General features: G+C 35.3%; 1 protein-coding gene across 5 annotated transcripts; it reads left to right on the top strand.

Moving 5' to 3' along the window:
• The first annotated feature begins 565 nt into the window (after positions 1–565).
• On the top strand, positions 566–7,471 carry LOC111410494 (nuclear transcription factor Y subunit A-4-like). Of its 5 annotated transcripts, none has more exons than XM_023040848.1 (7): positions 586–707; positions 1,638–1,710; positions 1,841–2,062; positions 4,586–4,665; positions 4,790–4,852; positions 5,389–5,556; positions 6,801–7,471. In XM_023040848.1, exons 3-7 carry the CDS (start codon positions 1,858–1,860, stop codon positions 7,179–7,181), a joined length of 897 nt encoding a protein of 298 aa, XP_022896616.1. In that variant the 5' UTR covers positions 586–707; positions 1,638–1,710; positions 1,841–1,857; the 3' UTR covers positions 7,182–7,471. The 5 variants fall into 5 exon arrangements, with proteins under 5 accessions (XP_022896618.1, XP_022896613.1, XP_022896616.1 ...); XM_023040849.1 differs by having other exon boundaries at positions 1,599–1,667; XM_023040847.1 differs by having other exon boundaries at positions 1,599–1,710.
• Positions 7,472–27,920: the final 20,449 nt, after the last annotated feature.

Genomic DNA, 27,920 nt, shown 5'->3' with positions numbered 1-27,920 from the left:
AAGAAAAAAAGTCATTTCTACTTCAATTAGGTTCATTAATCATTAAACCCCATATATTTGGCTTAGCTTTAATAAAAAAATAAAAATTTTGGGAAGGGAGTAGAGTTAAATAAACTCTCCAATAATATTTGGAAAGCTTACAAAAGATTACCGTTTTATTTTTAGCGAGCCCTAGCGGTATGGTACAATCCGATATGTTATTGTACCTATAATTTTGAAATTATGTTCTATATAAACAAACTCGTGTAACTTATTTCGAAGTTAATTGATTTATTGATAGCATATAATAGACACAGATGTATCATCGAATCACTTAAATTTATGTATATCGATATTATTGTTCTTTCTTCTCGATTAATTGTTCATATTTACACATTAGTGTCATTAACATAGTCTGACTCAGGAAACGAGATCTCCTCTGTGAGTGGGATTGCAAGAGGAGGGCATTTTCGACCTTTCACACAGCTAAACTTAATTAATTAACTAAACTAAACTTCTTTCCTAAACAGAGACAGGAAAAGCGACTTTGGCGTGGACAATAAATAGTGCGACATCGTATAATAAAAAAATACATACAAATATATTTGTATCTATATGTTGCGTCGTGACATCAGACACTTTCTTCGAGCTTTTCACAGACAAACAAAATGAAGTTCTGAGTGTTTTAGCATTCAGTCATACTCTCCACATCACAATAATAATTAAAGGTAAGCGGTTCTTCCCTATTTTTTCTTGAAGAATTTTGCAATATCAATTGGGTTTTTTTTTTTTTTTTGGATAATTTGTTTTAATTTTTCAAACACAATTTGTCCTTGAGCTAAGTGTATAAACAAAAAAAACAAAAAAATGATGAAAATTGGAATTTGAAGGTTTATAATAGTAGCGTCGACTTGTTTTTTTGTGTTTCTACGCCATTTCGTTTGTTGTGAGCAATTTTTTTTTTTTTAAACTTTTAAATGATTCTGAATAATTGCTTGGTTTCTTTTATTTATTATGTCTTGTGAATTTTTGTATTCAAGGATTTTGATTTGTGGAACTGGCGAGTTACTGGATTAGTTGTAAAATTGGGGTTTGGATGTTAAAAGTGATTTTCATTTCTTTAACATCCTTAGTTTGACTTATTAGTTTATGACACCACAATAAATTGCTGATAGAATTTTGGTTTTTACCGGCGTGTTAATGTTATAATCTAGCTGATTCTGTAAAGGTTAGTGATGCTTAATTGATTGTTAAATTCCACAATGAGAATTTTTTTGGTAGGAAATATTTCGATAATTTTTGAAGTGTTCACTTTTCAGATTCATTTTGGATTTGTTCATGTTGAGGAATAAATACAAGCAACTTCATTTGGTTGGACAATCATAATGTCATTTAGTTGAATTTTTATTTTATTTTATTTTATTTACAATGAAAATGCAGTTGTTGTTCTTCATGACATTTACAATTTACAAGTATAACACCTCAACAAATGATTGATAGAATGGGGTTAACTTTTCGGAATCTTTTCTAGAAATGAAAGACCAATAGATGCCTGATAGAAGGTCGAATTACGCTTATAATTTTTATTTTCTTTTTGCACTTCCATTTGTTTTTTGCAGACCAGTGTAAACTTATTTATATCAACTGCAAATACTCAGGAATTATGTTTGTTTGCCTTTTTCTTCCTGGTAAATGGAGAAGCTTTGAATTTTAGCATCATTTGGGTTTTCGGTAATACTTCGCTTATGGTTTCCTTCGTTTTAATTCCCATAAGAATTTCATTAAGCTGTTTCTTTAGTATAACTTCTTTGTGACAATTGATTGTTACTAACAGATTGATGATCTGGTCATTTGTTATTAGGTGAAGAGTGAAGTATAATGCCCACCCTAGCTAAAAACAATGATCGGAAGCTAGAAACAGGTGTACAGAACTTTCAATCACCAACACCATATACACGGTCTTGGGGAGGCATGCCTCGTACTGAGAAACAGGCTGATAAATCAATCACCTCCAGAACTTCCCAGCCACAAGGCAATGATGAAGGCAGTGTTAAAGAAACTGAAATCAATGCCCCACATTCTGGTAGTTTCCTTGCTTTACATCTTGTTTTCATATAAATCTAGATGCAAAGAGAAATCTAAATTGTTTGATAGGTTTACTTATCTATAGATCAGTAAATCTCTTGCCCCCTCGGATATATCCATGTGGTTTCCGTTTTGAACATGTTAAATTTAATTTTTATGATCTGATAATGCCTGCAGCAGAGGTTTCCGTTTTCTAGAGAGTGCCATGTTTTGATTGTGATCTTCTTTAATTCTCCTACTTGTTTCTGTTGTCTTCCTGGATGGTCTGATGTTAGTCCTATTATAGTAATAAGATGGTGAAAATGTCCATTTTACTTCCCTGAATTTGGATGCACTGTAGTTGATATGTTCTTGGCTAGTGCATCATAACAAAACCGTTCTGTAGTTGTAATAGGTCTGAGATGAGTTTTTGTTTTTGGATAATCACACATGTACATGTAAAACGTTGGTATCTCTCCTTTTTCTTTTTCTTTTTCCCTACTAACTATTAGTTCTTGATTGAAAAATCAAAGTAGCTGTGGTTCAGAACTTACATAATCTGATGATGCAGAATTTTTGACATTTATTGAGTTTTGCAATCAGTAGCAGAAGCACAGCAGTCGGGCCTTATTTTTCTTATCTGTTGAACTCAACTACGAACTGTAATTAACAAATAAATGATCCACTACCATTTGCTCCCGAATTTTCTCATTTATTCCTTCAAAGTTGTGGGATTCTACTTTTTAGGAGAAGGTAGGATGGCTTAATCAAATTTAGAGCTCTAGAATAATGTACCAATTTTTTGGAGATCGTACCAATTTTACCACTTCATGTAACTTAGCTACACTTAGCCTTTAGTATGAGCGCTGTATCTACTCCTTTATATGTTCAATATTTCCTTCGAATTCATTTGGAAACAATTTTTCTTTTAAACAACCCAAATTAGCTTTGACTGAATTCAATTTATGTTGTCATCAACATCATGCCCGAACTATGATCTATTTTGTTCATGGATTTACTGGGGAGCAAAGTTAGAGGGGATACTTGGCTCTGGGTGCCTTTTGTCATCTGGTCTTTTGCAAGTTGCAACATTTAGATCATAACTAAAATAGAGAAAATTTAAATTGTTTGCAAACCTTTAAAATGGTTCTTAGGTATGTGCTATTAGCTCTTATCATGTGGTCCCATACTTATATGCGATCTTTGCCACACTTGTGTAATTGAATTTGGATCTAATTTTTTGTGTATAGCTTATTTTACTTAAAACAAGAATGAAATAACTAAATCAATTTACATTTGTTTCAAAACAGATTATTGATTGAGATACTTGTTCTGCAAAAGGCCATTAATGCCAGAAGCTAAAACTCTGAAGGCAGGTGTAAAATATTGTGCACATGTTGCATGGCTTATAAGATCTGTTACAATTTAGGTTTTTCTCGGCTGCACTTAGTGGGGGTAATACAGTTAACCTTTAAAATATTGGCTACTTCAAAGTTTGATCCATTGAGATAATAGAGCAAGTACATAGGATTCAAGTTGTGTTATGGTCTTTGTAAAACGGTTACATTCTTGGCCAATGTTCAAGTCTTTAACTTATTCACTGTCTTAAAACTTTAAACATATTTTCTATCTCATTTGAATCGTGTCTTGTTGTCACCACTTTTTCACTCCCTCTGTCCTATAGAGATAGGCTTGCTTTCTTTCTTTTTTCATTTGTCCCAAATTATAAGCCACTTTTCTCATTGAGAGTATAGTTCATTTATTAATTTCTTTCTCCATGTTTAATGCGCCTTGTTATCAAAAATTAAGAACTACTCTTATTTAAATCATTATATTTGGAGAAATGTAAGTAAAACTTATATTTCTAACTATATTAATTATGTTTTCTTAATCTGTGTGAAAATGGAGGCAAGCTTTTGTGGGATGGAGGGAGTATATTTTATTCATGGACTTCAACTTCACGGGCTAAAATGATGTTCACTTTTATTCAATCAACGCAGACAAAGTAATGAGTGAAAGTATCGTTTTGACTAATCATTGTAACATATGGTAGAAGATCTAATGTCAGTATAAGCTTATGTTCCAAAAAGAGATTATAATAGAAGCATGGAACAGGATGTGCCAGTTGCCCCAGTCCAAAAGGTGGTTATTTTGGTCAGTTACATAAAATTCACAATATTTTTATGAAAATTGATTAGTTATGAGTTGGTGGATATCTACTGTTATATATATTTTTTCTTATACTGTTTTCTAATGCAGTTCACTTTATCTGGAGACAAATTAACTTGTTTGTCTTGTTGACAGAAATTGTGAATTGTCTTTCATATTTTTTACTTTTAGCTCATCTTGATCACTCAATATCCCTGTCATTTTCTAGTGAAACTTGTGTGATTTCTCATTAGGGGTGGAAGATGAAACGGATATGCTATTTTTTGAAATATTTAAGACTTTTGGCGAGTGGCACTGCATTGTTTTCTGCATCAATTGAGGGATGAAACTTTGTTAATGTGTACTAACTTTTCAGTTTTCATATCCTACTCAGGATCAAATGGAAGTAGTCGTCAAGAGCAGCAGCAGCAGTTTGATAACAATTCCCAAATGGAACTTGTTGGTCATTCAATTGTAAGATTTTTGCTCTCTGAGCCATGGGATATTATTAGTTTATGGATTTTGAAGTGGATCTCTACTGTTCCTTTTTATTGGAAACTAAGTATTGTTCATTGATTTGCCTTTCTACTTTTTGCAGATGTTGACTCCATATCAATATACAGATCCACAATATGGTGGGATAGTGACATACGGAGCACCGGTAAGGAAAAACATGGTCTCCCACCGACACCAATATGCAGCATTTAGAATTTATTCACTTCTTTCTTCCCTAATCCTATTTTCTGCTCCTCTGTGTGCTAATCACACATGAATAACTCTCTCTCCGTTCCCTTTTTTTTTTTTGCCCCCCTCATTTCCTTGTCTTATTTGATTGTTCTAATTGAAAAGCTGACAGCAGTGCAATTCCTCATTTTGACATGCCTCAACATTCATACTTGGGGCTCACCTCTTCTTTTGATCTTCTTTCGGGAGGTCTTTTATTTGACTTTTGATGTTGCGTGCATTTGGAACATCAATCTTATGACTGATGAACTACTTCACATGGTCCTTGTTTGCCGTGTCTTTTTCATAAGCTTTTTATAATGTTGCTAAAATGTCTTCCTTTTTGTTGAAGCAGGATTCGATATCCATGCATCTGCTAGTTGTGGCACAACTTCATAATAATTTGCATTGCTTTATTAGGCTAAAACTGTTGCAATTATCTTAGGACTCATTGTTCAGTTCAAACTTCCTCAGCAGGTACAACAACAATTCCTTGGATATCTTCCAGCAAGAATGCCTTTGCCTCTTAATATGGAAGAAGAGCCTGTATATGTGAATGCTAAACAGTATCATGGAATATTAAGGCGAAGACAAATAAGAGCAAAAGCAGAACTGGAGAAGAAAGCGATTAAAGTCAGGAAGGTAACATAATGCATCCCCTCCCAACTTGCATGCACACTCGTTCTACTGCCTGTGTGTACAAAATGATGATAAGTTATATATGATTTTTGTAGATTGTTAGGTTTGTTTCATTAGCACAGTTACTCTGAATTCACGTCCATGGATGTCTAACATTTTAAATGTGGTAGTTGGAAGAAAACCAGTAACTTGGACATAGGCGTGAGAATTTTGCTTGTGTTTTTGGTTCACTGTATTAGCTTCAATTTTCATTTTGCCTATATCACTTAAAAATAAATTTAGAATCAAGCTTAACAGGTGGTCTATAAATAATAAAAGGAGAAAATATCGAGGAAAAAGGGACAAGATGATACCTACTGCTTGCTTCTTTCCTTATCCTCTTTATCTCTTTGCCACATATAGCATGGAGACTTTTGTCCAAAATTATACCGGTGTTATAAGACTATGGAACCATATTTTTGGCATTTTTCTAGTTCAGATTACAATTTTTAGGTCCTTTGAATGAATGATGCCGTCTCTACATTAGGGAATGAAGATACTTGTGGCCTCTATGGTCTAAAACCAGGTTCTTTTTTTAGAAAAGCTACAGGTTGGCAATGCCCCCTCTTCCCTTTAGACACAGACATATAGGTACAGTTATAAGCAGATTTTGGATGTTTGCTTGAGCGTGTATATGATTTCTTTAAATATACCAACCCTCATAGGAGGATGTCATGATTGTGAACCTCAGCATTTGCAAGTATAATCAAAATTGGTTGCATTATAATTTAATGGCTTAGAAGACATGTGACTGATTTGGTAGAAGAAGATGAAAAGATGTTTTGTGATCAAATGCTATTGAGAGATCTCTGAAGTGATTTAGTTGGTCCTTAAATGCCTTGCAAGCTCAAGTTGCTCTAGTTTGATGCAAAAACATAATGGTTTCAAAGTGGAATTCAGAAAGAATAACGACTTTGCAGGACTTGTAGAATGATTGTTCATTTTATTATAGAATGAAATCGTCTCTGGTTAATACTTCCACACTTTCAAAAAGTTCAAAAGAAAAAGAATATTAATGATGCGATGCTTCTTGCATCCTAATTGAAGGAAGCTTAATTCTTCATCTTTTGCATTCATGTGGCTACTGGATGCACCATCTGCCTTTCTTGGGTTTTTATTGTTTGATTTTTTTGTACCGTCTTCTAGAAATGGCCTGAATTATTTAGTTCAGGAAGTCCTTTAATTCCTTTTTGTATCGATTGCTGCAGCCATATCTTCATGAATCTCGGCACAAGCACGCAATGAGAAGGGCAAGAGGCTCTGGTGGCCGATTCCTCAACACGAAAAAAAATTCCACTGAGCAGTCAAAATCTGGGTCAACTGTTCCTACGCAATCTTGCAATTCGTCTGTTTCTGAGCACTTGTCCTCCAACGGTGATGGTATTTCTGATAAACGAGGAGATGGGGGATCCATGGTTCTAAACTCACACAAAGAACAGTCTCTTCCAAATGGGAATAGCGATGGCCATGCACTATTTTTCTACTTGACGCAGTCGACTAGAAATGAACAACCAAGTGGACATATTAATCAGGATCATTGGAGCTTGCTGGTGAATCAAGTCCCCCATGGGGTTGGCCCCACCAAATGAGAGAAACTACTCTGATCAACAACCTATTGGATGTTGTCAGGCAATTCATTCTTGGCTTGGTTACTTGGACAATGTGCCGATGAGACGAGGTAGGAAGGTTATAGTGGGGATCTTCGGTCTACCCATTATTTCCATTCTCTACCATCTTCTCCCCCCTTTTCTTTAGAATAATCAAATATGAAAGCTAGAAACGCCAAAACATCAAACCATCTGTAAACTTTGATGCGTGAATCCTTTTTCGTTGTAGAATGATTGTGATATAATGCATGTCATTTCAGTTTGTTTTCGATTCTTGGAACTAAATCTCTGAACGATTCTTGAAAGCTGAAACTCTGGCGGAAACCTTACAATAAATAGGTTTCTTTGTACTCTCTCCTCGCCCAAGAATTTCTTGTAGTCCCTCTCTTAGCTGCGTAATTTGCTCGATAAGGTTTGTAAGATTTGTATTGTTGATTCGTTGTTGACGTTGCATGTCCCGGTGATGAAACATTTAAGGAGTTGTATTCATTTAGAACTTTCGAAGATTTTGATAGACTATTTTTAAATGATGACTTATGTATATTTCGCAAATTTTTTTTATATTTGTATAGAATTAGTGGAAGTCTTTCATAAATTTTTGTAGACTTTCATTTTAAAATTTTTATAGAATTCAAATGACTTTTATTTAAAGTAGTCACATGTGAATTTTGTGCAATAATATGAAATTCTTATATACGATGTGGTGATTTCCACAATTTCTTTTCCTCTCCCCATATAATAAAAAGATATTTTAAAAGGAAAAAAAATTAAGATTTTAATTAAATAAATAATAAATAGAAAATCAATATATTTAAATTTAGTTATAAATCAATATATTTAAATTTAAATTTTATTGAAGAAAACACTCTCTTTTTTTTTTTTGTTTTTTTGGGTGAAGTCTCCCAAAATCTTGTTATTTAATGAAAGAAATTTTGAGATTTTATAGTTCTTTTCATTTAAAAGTTAGTACCTAGAAACCTTTTTTAAAGTCTCTAGAAATCATTAAAATTTGAATATCACAATATTTATAGAGACTTTTAAAATGTTTTAATTGAATACACCATGACTTTTAAAGATTTTTTAAAAGTCTATAAAAGTCTCAATTGAATACATCAATACTTTTAAAGAGTCTCAAAAAATTCACATTGAATATCACTGTACTTTTTTAATTTCAAAAAGTCATTAAAAGTCTCAATTAAATTTGAAACTGGGGCTCCCTCTTCATCAAAGGAAGAGGTACCAACCCATGTAGAAAATAGGCAGTTCTGAGGGATAATAAATAGAGCAATGAAATGCCTTTTTCAAAAAAATAAAAAATAAAAAAATACAGGTTTTCATTTTTTGGGGGCTTTTGGTTGATTGAACTTTTTCGAGTTATTTTATTTATGTTCTTAATTAATAATAATATTTATAAAACTTTATCTTCTAAACTAGTAAAGATCTTAGAATTGTAGAAAAATAAAAATTGAAGAGAATACTTCTAAGTTTGGCCATATAAAATGTTAGTTTTAGATAAAAATTAGATTTAAGTAAATTTTGATAAAGGTTGATGAAAGTATAATTAAAAAGTTGTGGATTTGTGAAATGTATAGTTAAGATCAATTATTGATTTTGATCTACATTAACTTTTTTAGTTGAATCAAATGGATAATCCTACTTATACATCAAGTGGTGTCCAACCTCCTCACATGGAGGGAGGCTAATTTTGAATAAATCATATTTTATTTGAAGCGGACATCTCTCCATATGAGAGAGTTGGACACTTTGATATACATGTAGCATGACCTGAATCAAATAGGGGTTTAAGAAATATTTTGTGAGTTCTAAATCATTTTTTGTAATATCCCAATCATACATACAATATGTTAGGCATAAATGGAAGTTTTGAGTAATTTAGAATAATTTAGCAACTTTACCATTTTCGAAGGACCTTGTGTTAATATACTTAACAATTGGAAATATATGAGTTTTACACGAAATTAAATTTAATATTATTTTGGATATCTATTAAATTATTATTGAATTATCTGATATAAAAATATGGGGGATTTGTTTAAAAAGCCTAGTCAACAATAATATTTAGTAAAATAGGCTATGTCAATACGTTTTGGTTAATTAGCTTTTAGTCTACTTTATCATGTGTTAAAAGTCTTAAACACTCTTCATTTGAAATATCTAAAATATCCAATCTGATACAAAAATTTACCAAACTCCCCAAACTTAAATGCTAATTTTTATTCTAACTTTTCGTACACAATTTAAACCAACAAGAAAAATGACATGCTGCCTTTTAAATGATTGAATGTCATTTTAACTAATATCATGTTTATATTACTTTATATTTCTTCGTATCCACATAAAAATTAATTGAAACAAGTTTTAACTATATTTCGAGTGCTATTGAGTGTCCATGATCCAAAACGAGATGCTGTCATTATAAACCATTTGATGACGTTTTAACTAAAATAAACAATTTTTCACTAATTTATATTGAAATCGAGACCCCATAATCCAAAATGTCATACTACCATTTTAAATGATTGGACGTCGTTTCAACTAATTTCGTATTTGTCTTACTTTATTGTCACTCGTATGCACATGACAATGAATGATTGGAATTTTTCATTACAATTGAACCCCAGTAACGATATAAAGTTCACAAAATAATGATCAATACTATTGTTCCGTGAAAAAAGTAAATTATATATAATTACAAATGAAAGTAAGTTAATTCCAATTATATTCTAATTATGAGATAAGATATTCAATAAATTGCCTCGTTTAACTTGTACAAATCTTTTAAGATATTCCAAGTCTAATCGACTCATTTTATAGTGAAATCAAGGTCTCGTCATCCAAAATAACATGATGTATTTAAAAGGTTAAATAATTTAAATTTCAATTAAGAGATAAAATACTCCACAAAATAGCTCGTTTAAATTGTATAAGTCTTATATAATGTTCCAAGACATGATCGATTTGTTTTAGAGTGAAATCGAGACCATATAATCCAAAATGTCATGATGTCGTATTAAATGATTGGGTGTCATTTCTACTAATTTCGTATCCACTTCACTTTATTTTCACTCGTATGCAGATGAAAATGAACGAATGAAAGTTTTCGTTATATTTGTCCCGCGATCGGCATAAAGTTCACGCGATAATGAACAACGCTATTGTTCCTTGAGTAAACTGTATTAGATTTAACTATGAACGAAATTAAGTAAATTTCATAATATTCTAATCATGAGATAATATATTCAACAAATTGGCTCGTTTAATTTGTATAAGTCGTCTAAAATGTTCCAAATCTTATCGACTCATTTTAGAGTGAAATCAAGGCCCGTGACTTAAAAAGACATGATGTCAATGAAAATGTTAGGTGTCGTTTAAACTATTTTTGTATTCATTTCACTTTATGTTCACTCGTATCCTTATAAAATGAATGAATGCAAGCTTTTACTACATTTAAATATCGAGAACCCGTAATCTAAAACGCTACTATTTTAAATGATTGGGTGTCATTTCAACTAATTTCATATCCTCTTCATTTAATTTTCACTCGTATGCACATGACAATGATCGAATGGAAGTTTTCATTGCATTTGGACTTGAGTATTGAAATAAAGTTCATGTGATAGTGACCAACAATATTGTTTCATAAGAAAATTACAATAGACTTTATTGCAAGCGAAGATAAGGAACTCTAATTCCGTTATATTTTATTATGTATTAAAATATTCAATAAATTAGTTTGTTTAGCTTGTAAAAGTCTTTGTTTTGAATTATTCACGCCCATAACCATTTCAAAGTTTAAGGATGAAAGTTTCAACTACATTTCAACGTTATCGTCGACACATTAATTCAAACTATGACAAGTCACTATATAATCCGGTTGGAAACTGCACTACTGATAAGTATGTTTTTGCACACTTATTTAGGTAACAAACATGACTTAATTACGAATAAAATGATTGAATTGTGACTTAATTTCATTACATTTGTGAATTGTAGGTAACACCGATAGACATGGTGAAATACATGAAAAAAGAGGCGAAAAAGGACTAAAATGACACAAGGTGAAAGTTCAAGGACCAAGGTGCAATTACTCAAAAGTTGACCCGATGAACAAATCAAGAAATTGAGTTTTCCAAATAGGAATTGATGACATTTTGGGATGATGGAATGCGAAGAATGAAGAAAAGATGTAAAGAAGTGGAAGATTAAAGTGAAAGGACCAAATTGTAGGAATTGACAGATCAATTCATGGTAGAAACGTCGTGCGACCGCACGAAGTGATGCAGGAATTTATAATGAAAAAAGAGGATAACGATGCTGCCGCATGGATTAAAACCATGCGGTCGCATGGTACAAATTCAGTGGGAAAATTTTCTTTCTTTATACGATTGAAATACCTATGGTAACCTAATTTTCCACGGGATATAACTATCAAAAACATTCCAGAGACGCTGGGAACGTAATTGGAGGCCGAAAAACAACTCTTGAAGAGGATTTGTGTGCAAGAACAACGATTGACACGAAGAACTTCAAGATTTATTCAAGTTTTATAACCCGGTGATATCTTATATACAAACTTTGATGTATTTTGTTATTTTGAGCATGCTAGGCTAGATTTTATTTATGCTAGGAGATCGATGAACAATGTGATTTGAATTTTAATATTCTAGTTTTGCAATTTGATGTAAGACACAATTTCTATTATATTGAATGACTTATATGCAATTAAATGTTTCCGCAATTAAGGGCTCGTAATTGTGTGAATTTAAGTGATTTATTCTTGCATTCGAGAGAATTGGATTAGATTTGACATAGTATAAATCATCGTAGGGTCCAATAGTGGATAGAAATATACCGCTATGCTCTATGTGAATCTTTAAATGTTCATAAAATTGCATGCATTTTTACATATGCTCTTGTCATAGAAATATAGACCGGTGGTATGTAGAGATAGGTTTGATACATCTCGAGAGAGAGTATTGGATAGATTTAGGAACATTGATTCGTCAAAATCGAAATGTGTTGTCATATTGTGAAACTAGAATTTAAAGTGATAATTGCATGGGAATTCGTGATCCTAGCGTATTTCATTCCCAATAATTATAACAAGTGCATTCTCAACTTTTAAATTTCATTCTCGAGTTTTAATTTATTGTTTTGCATATTAATTTCAATTTAATCATAAGAAAAAAAAATTGCATAATTGAGGTTCAATTAAGTCTACATCCAATTTGGTAATTTAGTTTCGGTTAAGGTTAAGGTAGATAAAATTTGAACTAATCAATCTCTGTGGGACGATATTCGGACTCATTGAATCCACTTTATTACTTGTTAACGAACCGTACACTTGCGGTGGTTTAAAAACGAAAGAAATAATTTCGCGAACAAGTTTTTGGCGCCGTTGCGGAGGATTGAGTTTAGTTTAATTTTATTTCTCGAAGCACTAATTCGAACTCAATTTTTATTTTGCTAGCATAATTTTGTTTTTATTTTTTTATTTTTATTTAGGGTTATTACCCTCTATTTGTGTTTTAGTTATTTAAATATTTTGAATCTCAGTGCTCGTACTGGTTTTAATTCTCAGATTTGCATGTCACGATTGCCTGGAGGAGAATTGATTCCAGCTGATCCTGAAATTGAGCACACCTTTCATCGACGATAAAGAGATCACCGCGAAGCACAAGTACAAATGGCCAACGAATTAAACAATCCTATTATTCAAGCTAACGAAGGAGAGGCAGTGGATGAAGGAAATGAAATTTTGGGGGACTTCTTGACTCCTCAAGTTATTCAAAGCCAATCCAGCATTGTATATCCACCATTTGGGCAGCCCAACTTTCAATTGAAGACCAATGTAATACAGCTGTTTCAAAATGGACACCAATTCTATGGCAAAGCCGAGGAGAATCCACACACACACGTATCTCGATTTCTAGATATGTGTCAACATTTTAGATACCAAGGGTTTTCAGATGACGCTATCAGATTAAGGCTTTTTCCACATACGCTATGAGACAGAGCACTTGAATGGTTGGATTCACTCCCGGTTGCCAGTATCACTACATGGAATGAGCTGGCACACAGATTTTGCACAAAGTTCTTCTCCCCAGCCAAGATAGCGAAGCTAAGATATGATATATCAGTATTCAATCAAGGAGATAATGAATCATTTGACGAAGCCTGGAACAGATTTAAAAACATGCTCCGGAAATGCCCTCAGCATGGGTTCGATAAAAAGACCCAGATTTGATTCTTCTACACAGGATTACTTCCATACCATAAAAGCATGGTGGATTCAGCATCAGATGGCTCAATATCCACAAGAACAGTTGATGGGGCATTGGAATTATTTGAGCGAATGGCTACCACATCAGCCATGTGGTCTTCTGAGAGGGCGATCCCAAAGAAAACTCCAGGTGTCTACGAGGTGGACACTTATTCAGCAATATCTGCAAAAATTGACTCTCTGTATCACAAGGTGGAAAGCATATCACAAGCTAAGAAGAGCAATTGTGAGGAATGTGGAGCCGAGCACAAAACATCAGATTGTCCAATACTCATGCAAGGAATTGAGCAAGCAGATTACGTACAGTGGGGACAACACCAGCAATATAATCAATATGGAGAGACTTTCAATCTCAGCTGGAAGAAGCATCCCAACTTCTCTTGAAGCAACCAGAATCAGAATAAGCCACAGGGGCAATTTCAACAACAAGAGAAGAGGCCTCAATTGGAAGATATGATAGGAAAATTCATGGAGAAGGCCGAAACTACACTTCAAAATCAAAATGCAGCCATCAAAAATTTGGAAACTCAGATGGGGCAGCTAGCCATCGCATTGACTGGCAGAACACCAGGTAACTTACCAAGTAATACAGAAATCAATCCTAAAGAGCAAGCCAAGGCCATTACAACTCGAAGTGGAGTGCAATTACCTGAAATCCATGTCAAGAGACCGGGTGTGATTGGAGAAACATCTTCCTCCGCTAAAGAAGAGACTGTTGTAAAGGAATCAAGTTCAAAGGAAAACTCAGAAGAAGCACAGGATAAGGCCGAAGTCACAGTCAACCCCTACGAGCCTCCAATTCCCTTTCCACAGCGCTTGAAGAAGCAAAAAGTGGAGCAACAATACAAAAAATTTCTAGAAATATTCAAAAAGCTCCACATCAACATCCCACTAGCTGATGCACTGTTCCAGATGCCTAGCTACGCAAAATTTCTGAAGAATATCATATCAAATAAATGCAAGCTGGAAGACCATGAGACAGTTATGCTTACGGAGGAATGTAGTGCCAGAATCCAGAATAAACTTCCACCAAAACTAAAAGATCCAGGGAGTTTTACTGTTCCTTGCACAATCGGCGGAGTATATTTTGATAAAGCATTATGTGACCTCGGTGCAAGTATTAATTTAATGCCTTTGTCTGTTTTCAGGAAACTCGGTTTGGGAGAAGCTAAAGTAACCACTGTGACACTTCAGCTGGCTGACAGGTCACTGACACATCCCAGAGGAATAATTGAAGATGTGCTTATCAAGGTTGAGAAGTTCATATTCCCAGCGGATTTTCTTATCCTGGACATGGAAGAGGACAAGGACGTCCCATTGATACTTGGCAGACCATTTCTGGCAATAGGGAGAGCGTTAATTGATGTTCAAAGAGGTCAGTTGATTTTAAGATTGGGAGAGGAGCAGATATCATTCAATGTATTCAAGGCAATGAAACTACCAGCAGAATCAGACTGCTGTTATCAAGTTGACATTATTGACAAGGCAGTACAAGAAACATTCTTACTACACGGTCCATCTGATGCCTATGAGGCATGTATTGCACAATCCCAATCAGTCCAGTCAGAGTCTTTTGAAGTTGAAACATGTGCAAGATTTTTGGAGACCAACCCGCCATACACCCGAAAGAGGCACTTTGAGGAACTGGGAATGGGAAACACAAAGCCACTACCTTCTGTTCAGCAGCCACCAGTTCTGGAACTCAAGCAGTTACCACCACATCTCAGATATGCATATTTGGGGGAGTCAGATACACTTCCAGTAATCATTTCGAATACAGTCAGTGAGGTGGAGGAAGAAAAATTGCTCAGGATACTCAGAGAGAACAAGACGGCGATTGGGTGGATAATAGCTGACATTAAAGGAATCAGCCCTTCTCTGTGCATGCATAAGATTCTAATGGAGGAAAATTGCAAGCCAAGTATAAAGGGTCACAGAAGATTAAATCCGAACATGAAGGAAGTGGTTAGGGCAGAGAAATTGAAATTACTGGATGCAGGAATTATTTACCCAATTTCAGATAGTGCATGGATTAGCCCAGTTCAAGTGGTACCGAAAAAAGGGAGAATCACAGTGGTGAAAAATGAGAAGAATGAATTAATTCCCACTAGAACAGTTACGGGATGGAGAGTTTGCATCGACTATCACAAGCCCAATGCAACCACACGAAAAGATCATTTTTCCCTTCCATTCATTGATCAGATGTTAGAAAGATTGGCTGGACATTCACATTACTATTTCCTGGATGGATACTCGGGCTATAATCAGATACCTTTCGCACCAGAAGATCAGGAGAAGACCACTTTCACCTGTCCCTATGGTACTTTTGCTTATCGTAGGATGCCTTTTGGTCTCTGTAACGCCCCAACCACATTTCAGAGGTGTATGATGGCAATATTCTTCGATATGATTGAAAGGTTTATTGAAGTTTTCATGGACGACTTCTCAGTGTTTGGATCTTCATTTGATGAATGTTTAGAGCACCTGAATTTGGTCTTACAGAGATGCAAGGAGACTAACCTGATTTTAAATTGGGAGAAATGCCACTTTATGGTGCAAGAAGGCATTGTACTCGGGCATCGAATCTCAGCAAAAGGAATTGAGGTGGACAAGGCAAAAATTCAAGTTATTGAGAAGTTACCACCACCTACATCAGTTAAAGGAGTTCGTAGTTTCTTGGGGCATGCGGGGTTCTACAGGAGATTTATAAAAGATTTCTCGAAGGTCACTAAACCGTTATGCAATCTGCTAATGAAAGACGTAACCTTTGAGTTTAATGAAGAATGCCTCACAGCATTCAACACCTTAAAGGAGAAGCTTACGACAGCACCAGTAATTGTGGCACCAGACTGGGAACTCCCTTTTGAATTGATGTGTGATGCAAGTGATCACGCCGTGTGTGCAGTATTAGGACAACGGAGAAACAAAATCCTTCACGTAATTTACTATGCAAGTAAGACTCTTAATGAAGCGCAAATCAACTATGCCACCACTAAAAAGGAGCTATTGGCTGTAGTATATGCATTCAACAAATTCAGGTCATATCTTGTCGGGTCTAAAGTTATAGTCGACACAGATCATGCTGCATTGAAGTATCTACTCACAAAGAAGGATGCAAAGCCGAGGTTGATTCGTTGGGTGCTATTGCTGTAAGAGTTCGATATCGAGATACGAGACAAGAAGGGCAGTGAGAATGTAGTAGCGGATCACCTATCCCGATTGGAGCCTGGGGGGACAGATGAATTAGTGGACATCAATGAGATATTCCCAGATGAGCAAATGTTGAGAGTAGATGAAGCACCTTGTTATGCAGATATCGTCAATTACTTGGCCAGTTCCATCCCACCACCAGACTACTCGAGTCACCAAAGGAAAAAGTTCTTCGCCGAATTGAAGTACTATTTTTGGGAGGACCCAATTCGCTATAGGCGGGGGACTGATCAGATAGTAAGGAGATGCATACCTGAGGAAGAAGTACATGAGATTCTCGAGCACTGCCATTCATCTGCTTACGCAGGGCACTTTGGGGCTTCAAAAACAGCTGTAAAGATTCTACAATCAGGTTTCTACTGGCCTACACTGTTTAGAGACACATTTGAGTTTGTTAAGAGGTGTGACCGATGTCAACGCACTGGGAATATCTCGAGGAGGAATGAAATGCCACTGAACAACATTTTGGAAGAGGAGATATTTGATGTTTGGGGAATTGACTTTATGGGACCTTTCCCCCCTTCATTCTCAAATCAGTATATCTTGGTGGCAGTGGATTACGTATCAAAATGGGTGGAAGCAGTTGCATTGCCAACAAATGACTCAAAGGCAGTAATTGGATTTTTGAAGAAATACATTTTCACCCGATATGGTACACCGCGGGCTATAATTAGCGATGGGGGCCAGCATTTCTGTAATCGCCAGTTTGAGCATTTGCTGAATAAATATGGCGTTAAACACCGCGTTGCTACTCCATATCATCCACAAACCAGCGGGCAAGTTGAGGTATCTAATCGACAGCTGAAGAGAATACTAGAAGTCACAGTGAATTCATCTAGAAAGAATTGGTCTAAAAAGTTGGACGATGCATTATGGGCTTACAAAACAACATTCAAGACCCCGATAGGCATGTCTCCAAACCGCCTAGTTTTTGGGAAAGCATGTCATCTGCCACTAGAGATGGAGCACCGAGCATACTGGGCTATGAAACAGTTGAATATAGACTTGAGCGCCGCCGATGAAAAGCGTCTGTTGCAACTTAATAAGTTAGATGAGTTTAGACTGGAAGCTTACGAAAATTCAAAACTTTACAAGGAATGAACCAAGAAGTGGCACGACATGCATTTCAGAGGCGAGAGTTTGAAGTTGGGCAGAAAGTGCTATTGTATAACTCGAGACTCGAGCTGTTCCCAGGAAAACTAAGATCAAGGTGGTCGGGTCCTTATACTGTCACGAAAGTTCTACCATATGGGGCTATACAAGTAAGCCACGAGATTAAGGGTACCTTCACTGTTAATGGGCAAAGACTGAAACACTACTGGGGTAGTGACTTCTCCAACAAAAGTCCACCGTTCAACTCGAGATGCCAGAATGAAGCAGCTACAGAAAAGTCGAGCTATCGACTATAACCTAGCGCTGGGTGGGAGGCAACCCATTGTATCCTTTTTCATTTAATTTATTATGCTATCTGCACTTAGATTAGAAATTATTTTTGTTTCAATTTCATTTTGCATTTTCTTTATGTGGTCATCGATCATCCATACATGTTAAAAGGGTCCAAGCACTGTACACACGAGTCGGGTTGATTGGAGTAGTTTGGGATATTGGGTGCGAAATTCACGCATTTCTCGGTAAATTTTTCTAAATTTCACATGTCAATGTTGACTTTAAAAAAAATTATACATAAATCAATTTTTGGGTACCAAGTTTCCGACCCATACACGTCCCAGAATGTTTAGAAGTATGTTTTAGAAGAAAATTGGGGACGTTAAGAGTCGGGTCAACTCATCAAGTGAATACCATAATTTTAGTCAAAAATCGGGCTTTCAGGGATATCACTTTATTTTATTTTTACTATTAATTATTTATTATGCAAAAAAAAAATTTCCATGCGGTCGCACAGTGCAACCGCACATATAACATCCGAGAATTAAGTGGCCAAAGCCACTAAAATCATGCGACCGCAGGGGATAAAGCCATGCGGCCACATGGCAATAATAAGGCGTGGATTTTTAGCCCACGCCCAGTTTTTTCCTTTCATTTTCATATCTTTTATCCCCCAAACTCTCTCCCAACCATACTCACCTAGGGCACGATTTTGGGCTAGCATAACATATTCTACACACTAATCTCATCATTGCATTGTAATAACATCGAAAGGAAATCAACTTTTGACCTCAATTCAACCCTACAAATACAAGGTACGTATTCTTACATCTCCCTCAATTCTGTTTTCGGGTTTTCGTAATTGAAATTTTAATTTAGGCGATTTGAGGGAGATTAGGCTAGGTCATGTATGTTTGGATTTGATGTGATTGTGTTGTGGAAACTTTGGAATGATTCCTACATTCAATTCTTTACATTCGTAGCATCTTCACATAATGCACACCAAGTGTTTGCTTAAATGCCACAATATCCTTGTGTGTGAAATTAAATGCCTTTTGCATATACATTGTTTCACCAACATGGCATTCGATGTATTTCAACGGATTCCCGATTAATTTGAACTAGATAACACCCACTTTCACATTACACCACATAGGCAAATGACTAGGTCACCGCACATCATGGCAACCTCCGTCCCCTATTTAGCATCTTCATTTGACACACCAAACAACCTCCAATTGATTTGAGATTTGAGTGTGTGTTACACTTCAATGAATCCTTTGATATGCCCGGAGATTTTCCAGAAAATTTTTGATAATTCTCAATGATGTCAAGGGCCGAAAGTGAGCACTCGGTCATGGTTCCAAATTCTGAAATGTCGATAAGATACACCGAGTTTTCCCCATTTTTCTTATTGGCAACCTACGTGAGTTCAACTAAACATCATAGCTTGCCAATTGCACACCATATTACTATGCATGCATCTGGGAAAGTTTGGGGAATTTGTGCAATGCTTATTCGCTTATTAAAATTTTCTCATTTCTTGCCTATACTTTTCACATCGACTTAATGAGTATATTCCTACAAACTTTGTAGGATGCCTCCAAAAAGAACTGTGCACGGGAAGGAAATTGCAAGCTCATCCACAGGAACAGCCCGTACTCGAGAGCTCGCGGGCGAAGTTCAGCGATTCCTAACTGAAATCACCGCGGCACGATATGAAAACATCGTACGCCATTGGCCTTTGCATGCTGAAAGAACTGTTAAACTTGACGACTTCCCGAGGTTTGAGTTGGTCAATTTAATTCAGCTCTGTGGATGGCAAAAGTTAGTAGAGAGACCACATCCACTCTATGAGATCTTATGCCGAGAGTTCTTCGCTAACTTCAACAGTGACATTGACACGCCAGGCTCCGACCATTTCCAATAAACTTGGGTGCGGGAGAAATTGATTATGTTCTCTCCCGAGGTCATTCATGATTACTACCAACTTACCATGGAGAATGTGGTCCCCCTCCCAATTGACTTTAACTGGAATGAGGTGACTGAGGTTTTAATGGGGCGAGAGACTGCATGGCCCCTCGACACTACCGAGTGGCATCAGATTGAGCTTACTCCTTCCATGGCCATTCTATGGCTCTTTATGTGCCACAATGTTGAGCCGATATCACACAGGACTACATTCCCAGATCAGACAGCAGGTTTTATTTACCACTTGGCTCGAGGTAACAAAATTGATCTCGCTACTCATATATACAATCAACTGCACTCATTGGGGACTTGGAGGGATCGACGCTCCACTTTGATATTCCCGAGCCTCATTAGTGGCATATGTCGGGCTGCGGGTGTTGCTCTCTTACCTGAGGAGTGACCTGAAAAACCCAGCCCAATGATCAAAAGAACTACATTTGATGCTCAGACAAGGGCTCGGGTTAAGCACAGGGAAGACTAGGAAAACGAGCGACGTAGGCAGCAGGCAGAACAAGGTCAAATCCCTGAAGATCAGGACCACCCACGGGCTCCACACCACTAGCTGAAATGGATAATCAGTTGCTGAGACAGATTTTCTCCACCACCACGGGCATTAGCCGGGACCTTCACAATTTCTTTCAAAATTTTGGCAACATGAGGACTGAATTAGGAAGCTTACAAAGGGACAATCACCTTGCATTGAACTACATCAGAGATGCTAAGGATCATGCTACAGTCATGCGACGGGAGGTTGACACCATGAATGGCCGGTTGAACATGTATGTTGGTCGGGTGGACGGTATCCAGATGAGGGTAAATGAAACTTGGGAGACCATGAAGCTATCCAGGCCGAGCAGATACAACAGTCTACCTTGATGTGGGAAATGAATGAGATGATGCGGCAGCTCCTTGGACGACACACCCCTCCGTCGGATGATGGTACAGCAAGACCCAGTTTCCCACCACCTCATCCGTTTTGATTCAAGGGAAGTACTATTTACCACATTTTGGATTTTCATTTTTATGTAGTCCGTAAAATTCTGTCTTTCATCTTTTGTTAATTTTACATTGAAAACAATGTAGTAACAAAGTTTGGGGAGGTGACATAATTTTAACTAAGTATTTGTATTATCTGTGTTCATCGGTATGTGTGCATGAAAAAAAAATTGCATTTTATTCATTTTTGTTTTAACTTTTCTTATGCATGCTTGTGTGGGCTTGATAACCTTGCTAGCTATGATATTAAAATTGGACTAGGTTAAACTGCAAAATCTTTGGATCTAAGGCAATTAGGTTATCTGACACTTGTTGATGCAAAACTTGACATTATTTGTGCACACTATTCATGCTTGACATATTAGATAAATGACAGGATTTTGAGCATAAAATAGAAAAAGAATGATAACCCTATATTGAATTAAACCGTAAACTGCTTTAAGATAGTTTGGTGATGGTTGAGCTATTGTAAGGGAGCATTGAGATGAGTGGAGGCTCCATGCATGAATTCTATTGCGTGGATTGCCTAGACCAGTGGGGTGAAGATTAGATGAAAATCTTAAATTAGAGGTTAGTTTTGGAAACTAAATGTCTAGAACAATAAGAGCATAAAATAAATTTGTGAAAATAATACACTTCTTTTCATGCCTTTATGACTCGAGCAAATAAGTCTGTAAGGATATTTCAAAATCTGGTGCCCTAAAGTCAACTGGTTTGGGAGTCACCGGCCTAAAGCTCGCTAAAAGGGTCATATAGAAAGCAAGAGGGAAAGAGGTTAATTGAAAATCATCTGATCGAGCCTTTATAACTCGAGTGAATAAGCCTGCAAAGGTTTAAAACCTAGTACCCTAAAGCCAATTGGTTTGGGGGTCACCAGCCTAAAACTCGTTACATGTGTTATATAGAAAGCAAATGAGAAGATGGTAAAAAAAAAATCAGAAAAATTAGAGAAAAGTGAGAAAAACAAAAGAGAGACAATAACATGAAGAAAAGCCCTTGGACATTTGGTTGAAAAAACTATACCTTTGAGGCGAGACAAGTAACCTAGTTTAATCTTGAGTGTCGAAACAATCAAATTTAGGAGAGCCTTCACTTGCTGAATTGTAAACTTGTGATAGTGAGATTAATCCAAATTACGAGAGGGTAAGGACTACAGCTATGTAAAATCCTAATTTTAAAAACACAACCCTGGGATAATTGAGTTAAAATAATAAGTTTGGGGGGTTGTGTATCTCTCGAGCGAGTAAGGATACATTTGACCACTTGGGATCGGGACTCAAACCTATCATGAATCTAATATGTTAGCATGAACTCACACACGCACGTCAAGTGCGCATTTAACAGGCGAAGGTTGATGCCATTAATCTTTTTGCACTGATATATCTTCATCAAATCGAACACTTAGTCCAATCCTGAGCCGTAGCAGGGTATTAAGCCATGTTTGTTCAGAATTTAGTCACTATCTTGTTTGATGACAAACAATAGTTCAAGTTTGAGGAGTTTGATAAGTGTGTTTTTGCACACTTATTTAGGTTGCAAACATGACTTAATTACTAATAAAATGATTGAATTGTGACTTAATTTCATTACATTTGTGAATTGTAGGTAACACCGATGGACATGGTGAAATACATGAAAAAGACGCGAAAAAGGACTAAAATGACACAAGGTGAAAGTTCAAGGACCAAGGTGCAATTACTCAAAAGTTGACCCGATGAACAAATCAAGAGATTGAGTTTGCCAAATATGAATTGATGACATTTTGGGATGATGGAATGTGAAGAATGAAGAAAAGATGTAAAGAAGTGGAAGATTAAAGTGAAAGGACCAAATTGTAGGAATTGAAAGATCAATTCTACCATGCGGTCGCATGGTAGAAACGTCGTGCGGCCGCACGAAGTGATGCAGGGATTTATAATGAAAAAAGATGATAACCATGTGGCCGCACGGATTAAAACCATGCGGTTACATGGTACAAATTCAGCGCGAAAATTTTCTTTCCTTATACGATTGAAATACCTATGGTAACCTAATTTTCCACGGGATATAAATATCAAAAACATTCTAGAGACGCCAAGAACGTAATTGGAGGCCTAAAAACAACTCTTGAAGAGGATTTGAGCGCAAGAACAAAGATTGACACGAAGAACTTCAAGATTTATTCGAGTTTTATAACCCGGTGATGTCTTATATACAAACTTTGATGTATTTTGTTATTTTGAGCATGCTAGGCTAGATTTTATTTATGCTAGGAGATCGATGGACCATGTGATTTGAATTTTAATATTCTAGTTTTGCAATTTGATGTAAGACACAATTTCTATTATGTTGAATGACTTATATACAATTAAATGTTTCCGCAATTAAGGGCTCGTAATTGTGTGAATTTAAGTGATTTATTCTTGCATTCGAGAGAATTGGATTAGATTTGACATAGTATAAATCATCGTAGGGTCCGATAGTGGATAAAAATATACCGCTATACTCTATGTGAATTTTTAAATGTTCATAAAATTGCATGCATTTTTACATATGCTCTTGTCATAGAAATATAGACCGGTGGTATGTAGAGATAGGTTTGATACATCTCGATAGAGAGTATTGGATAGATTTAGGAACATTGATTCGTCAAAATCGAAATGTGTTGTCATATTGTGAAACTAGGATTTAAAGTGATAATTGCATGGGAATTCGTGATCCTAGCGTATTTCATTCCCAATAATTATAACAAGTGCATTCTCAACTTTTAGATTTCATTCTCGAATTTTAATTTATTGTTTTGCATATTAATTTCAATTTAATCATAAGAAAAAAATTGCATAATTAAGGTTCAATTAGGTCTACATCCAATTTGGTAATTTAGTTTCGGTTAAGGCTAAGGTAGATAAAATTTGAACTAATCAATCTCTGTGGGACGATATTCGGACTCATTGAATCCACTTTATTACTTGTTAACGAACCGTACACTTGCGGTGGTTTAAAATCGAAAGAAATAATTTCGCGAATAACTACATTACACCTGGCAATAAAGAAAAACGTAAGTAACAAGTGTAGTATGCAACACATAGCACGTGCAGTCGTTCAATGTGTACAAATCATGTATGATATTTCAAATACTATTTTACTAGTTTCGGAGTGTAATCGATATCTCGTGACTCAAAAATGCATTTGATCATTTTAAACATATGAGTGACGTTTCTACTCACTTTATGTTCATTTTGGTTTATCCATGCCTGTAATCATTTGAAAGTTTAAGAATGAAAGTTTTAACTACATTTCGTCAACACATTGGTTCAACTATAGCGAGTTACTCTATAATCAGTTAGAAACTATACTATACTACACTTGACAATAAAGAAAAACGCAAGTCGCAAGTATGGTATGCAAACATAACATGTGTAGTTGTTCAATGTGTACAAGACATGTATGATGTTTCAAATACCATTTTACTAGTTTCGGAGAAATCGATACCTCGTGACCCAATAAGACGTTTGGTCGTTTTAAATGTATGAGTGATGTTTCTACTCATTTCGATTTATTCATGTCTATAACTACTTGAAAGTTTAAGGATGAAAGTTTTGACTATATTTCGTCAGCAGATTGATTCAAACTATAGTGAGTCCCACTATAATTAGGATGAAAACTACACTACACCTGACAATAAAGAAAAATGTAAGTAAAAAGTGTGGTATAGAAAATATAGTACGTGTAGTCGTTCAATGTGTACAAGTCATATATGATGTTTCAAATAATGTTTTACTAATTTCAGGTTGAAATTAATATCTCGTGACTCAAAACGACATCTAGTCGTTTTATATGTATGGTTGTTGTTTAGGATTTCGGCCTTCGGATATAGGGTTTTGAGTATATGGCTTAAATGTATGGTTGCATTTATAGTATTGGATGTTATTCCGAACATTAATTTACTAGTTTTAGAGTGAAATCGAGACTTTTTGACTTAAGATGCATATTGTCGTTTTACTCGTAGGGGTGCCATTTAGGATATCGGATATAAAAAAATATCGAATATGTAATCATTCAACATGTATAAGTGAAATTCGAACCCTACTACTCAAAATGACATATGATCATTTTACAAGTATGATTGCCGTTTAGGGTATATAGAAACCGTTTAGGATATATAAAACATAGAACATTTCGAAACTGAAATCAATCTGCTACCTAAAATGGCACGTGAAAATTTGAACAATACATTGAATATATAGTTCACACAAACGTGAAATCGAGATTCTATTGCCCAAAAACGATATGTAATCATTTTAAAAGTACAAGTATCATTTATACTAATTTCATGTTCATTTCGCTTCATTTTCGCTCGTTAGCACTTGAAAGTGTAAGGATGAGAATTTTGACTAGATTTTGATGTCACGATCTACACAAAGTTCAAACGATAGTGAGTAACATTATATATTTGTTTGGAAATTACACCACACTTGACAACAAACTAAAAAATATTACATCCATTCGTTCAAGAATACAAGTCTTCTATCACATTCCAAACATTCATTTACTAGTTTAGAGTGAAATCGAGATCCCGAGATCCAAAACGATGCATAGTAATTTTAAATGTATGGGTGTCGTAACTACGAATATCGTGTCCATTTTCACTTGTGTAATAGCACTTGCAAGCACAACTCTTTGCTTTTGCCCATCAAAAAGTTAACACATCGCTCACCAATTTTAGTGGAATAGTCCTCCGGAAGGGCATTGATCAAACTATGTGCATTAGTGAGCTTCACTACTTTTATAATCTCCTTTTGTGGCTCCCTCTTAACCATAAGAATGTTTTCGAATTAATGTGACCAAAAAAGTCGACTCTTGTTGGAAAAATCCGATGTGTTTCCTTAAAGACTTGAGCTTTAGTTTCTTGATGTTTTTGCCTGTGTAAGTTTTACAGTATCATTAACATCAAATAATAATTTGGAGACTTAAATGTGTGTTTAGCAAAAAAGGATTGAATACTACTAAATGATATTGTCATAAATACGCTAGTCAGAGTAAACACAAATGAAAATTCTCACCGATATGCTTAATGTTTCAATCAACTTCTACATCACTGGACTAAAATTTTAGGTAATAGAATACTTTAAAGAATAGCAACACCAGCATAGATAAGATAAGATGAAGTAAAATAGTTCTAAAACAACTCCTACAAGATATTCCTGTTTAAACTTTGAATAAGCCAATACTGAAGCACCTAGCACCGAATTTAACCAAAAATAAATGTCAAAAGCAAGAAAGAATGATTTAGCAACAGATGTATTACTAGGTTTAACAGAAAATTACTAAACTTCAAAAATATAGAAAATGCCTATCTACAAATCTACAAACCAATGAACTAGTTGACCAATGAAATGTTGTGTGAAATGAAAACTATGATTCATGTCGTTTACTAGTACATCATTGATTAGACATGAGTCACAAGCAAGGCAGAGAATTTCCTTATATCTTTATTTTAGCATATGGGACTATTAACACCTTTAATTTGTAGAATAAAAAAAAACAAGGCATCCTTAACCTCCCTTTCATGGACCTTGAATACATCTAGTCAAAAGTTGCTTTATTTTGTAATTAAACATGATTATTGTCATTAGAATATACCAAAGCACGTAAGCCATTCGATATTGCAAGACATGGCTTTCAAGTGATAAAATTAAAAAAAATCGCTAAATGTTACATTTTGTTGTTGAAGGAAAAGAAAAAAAGAAGTTCCCACTTGATGATAATGGAAGTAGATCCCTCAGTACCAACTACCAAGTGCAAGAGATAACTGCCAACTACCTACTAACTGAAATGCATACTCCCGCAGAAGTAAATTTTCAAATAAGGGAACACAAGAGAGAAAAAAGATTGTGTATAGACCCTCAAATCAAAAGCCAAAATCAACATGGACCTTATGTTTAGGAAATTAAGTTAAGCTCGTACCATCAAATATGAACCACTTTAAAAGGGCTTAGTGAATGAATCAATCAAAATTTCAAAATGCTTTTGTTTTATTACAACAAAATTAAACAACTAATTAAAATTTAATTCCATAGAGCCAAGTGAACAAGCCAAATGGAACAAGCGGTGAAACATAACTTTTAGAGTTGCTTAGTAATAGCAGGGCCAACGACTCCAGTATAAAAGACAATTACATAAATAGTGACAAGAGGGGTGAATGATTTTGGTCATTTGTATGGCTAAGTCATGTCCTAAATAATTGTCTTTTCCTACTTTGTATGCAAATAATTTGTGTATTTCCTTCAAAGATACCTCGCCATTTTCACATCATTACCACAACTCTTCTTTATTGATTCTGAGTCACAACAATCCATTTATTATTAATTCTAATAACCCAATGGAAAAGATTACGAAGAAATAAGATTAACAAAGTTCTACCAATCACTTGGGAATTTCAACAAACAGGTCATAGCTCCCTTCAATATAATTTCTCCGAATCACAACATACAAACTCAAAAATGCAATAAATTTCTCAGAACATTATATTGTGATCAGATGAATGAACAACAAGGTGCAAGGGAAATTACCTGTTCGTCGATGCAAGTGACAAATGTAATTGGGAAATTGTTTACTTGAATAGGTCGTTCGCGACGAAGTTGCTCGAGATAATGGTAGCGTTTGAAATTGAAGAATAATTACATACAAATTTCATCTCATTTAGATGAAGAAGATAAAGAAGTATAGCTATTAAAAATGGGAAGAAAAAGAAACAATGGTTGGTTAGAAGGTTTCTACGTTCCAAAGAAGAGATGGATTTGGGAAAAGGAAGGGGAAATTTTCTATGTTGAATGAATGAGGGTAATTCAGGTAGTTTGTTAATATGAATTTAA

The sequence above is a fragment of the Olea europaea genome, chromosome 15 (genome assembly GCF_002742605.1).
Source record: "Olea europaea var. sylvestris chromosome 15, O_europaea_v1, whole genome shotgun sequence".
Lineage (NCBI taxonomy): Eukaryota > Viridiplantae > Streptophyta > Magnoliopsida > Lamiales > Oleaceae > Olea > Olea europaea.
This window is presented reverse-complemented; position numbering and strand designations above follow the sequence as displayed.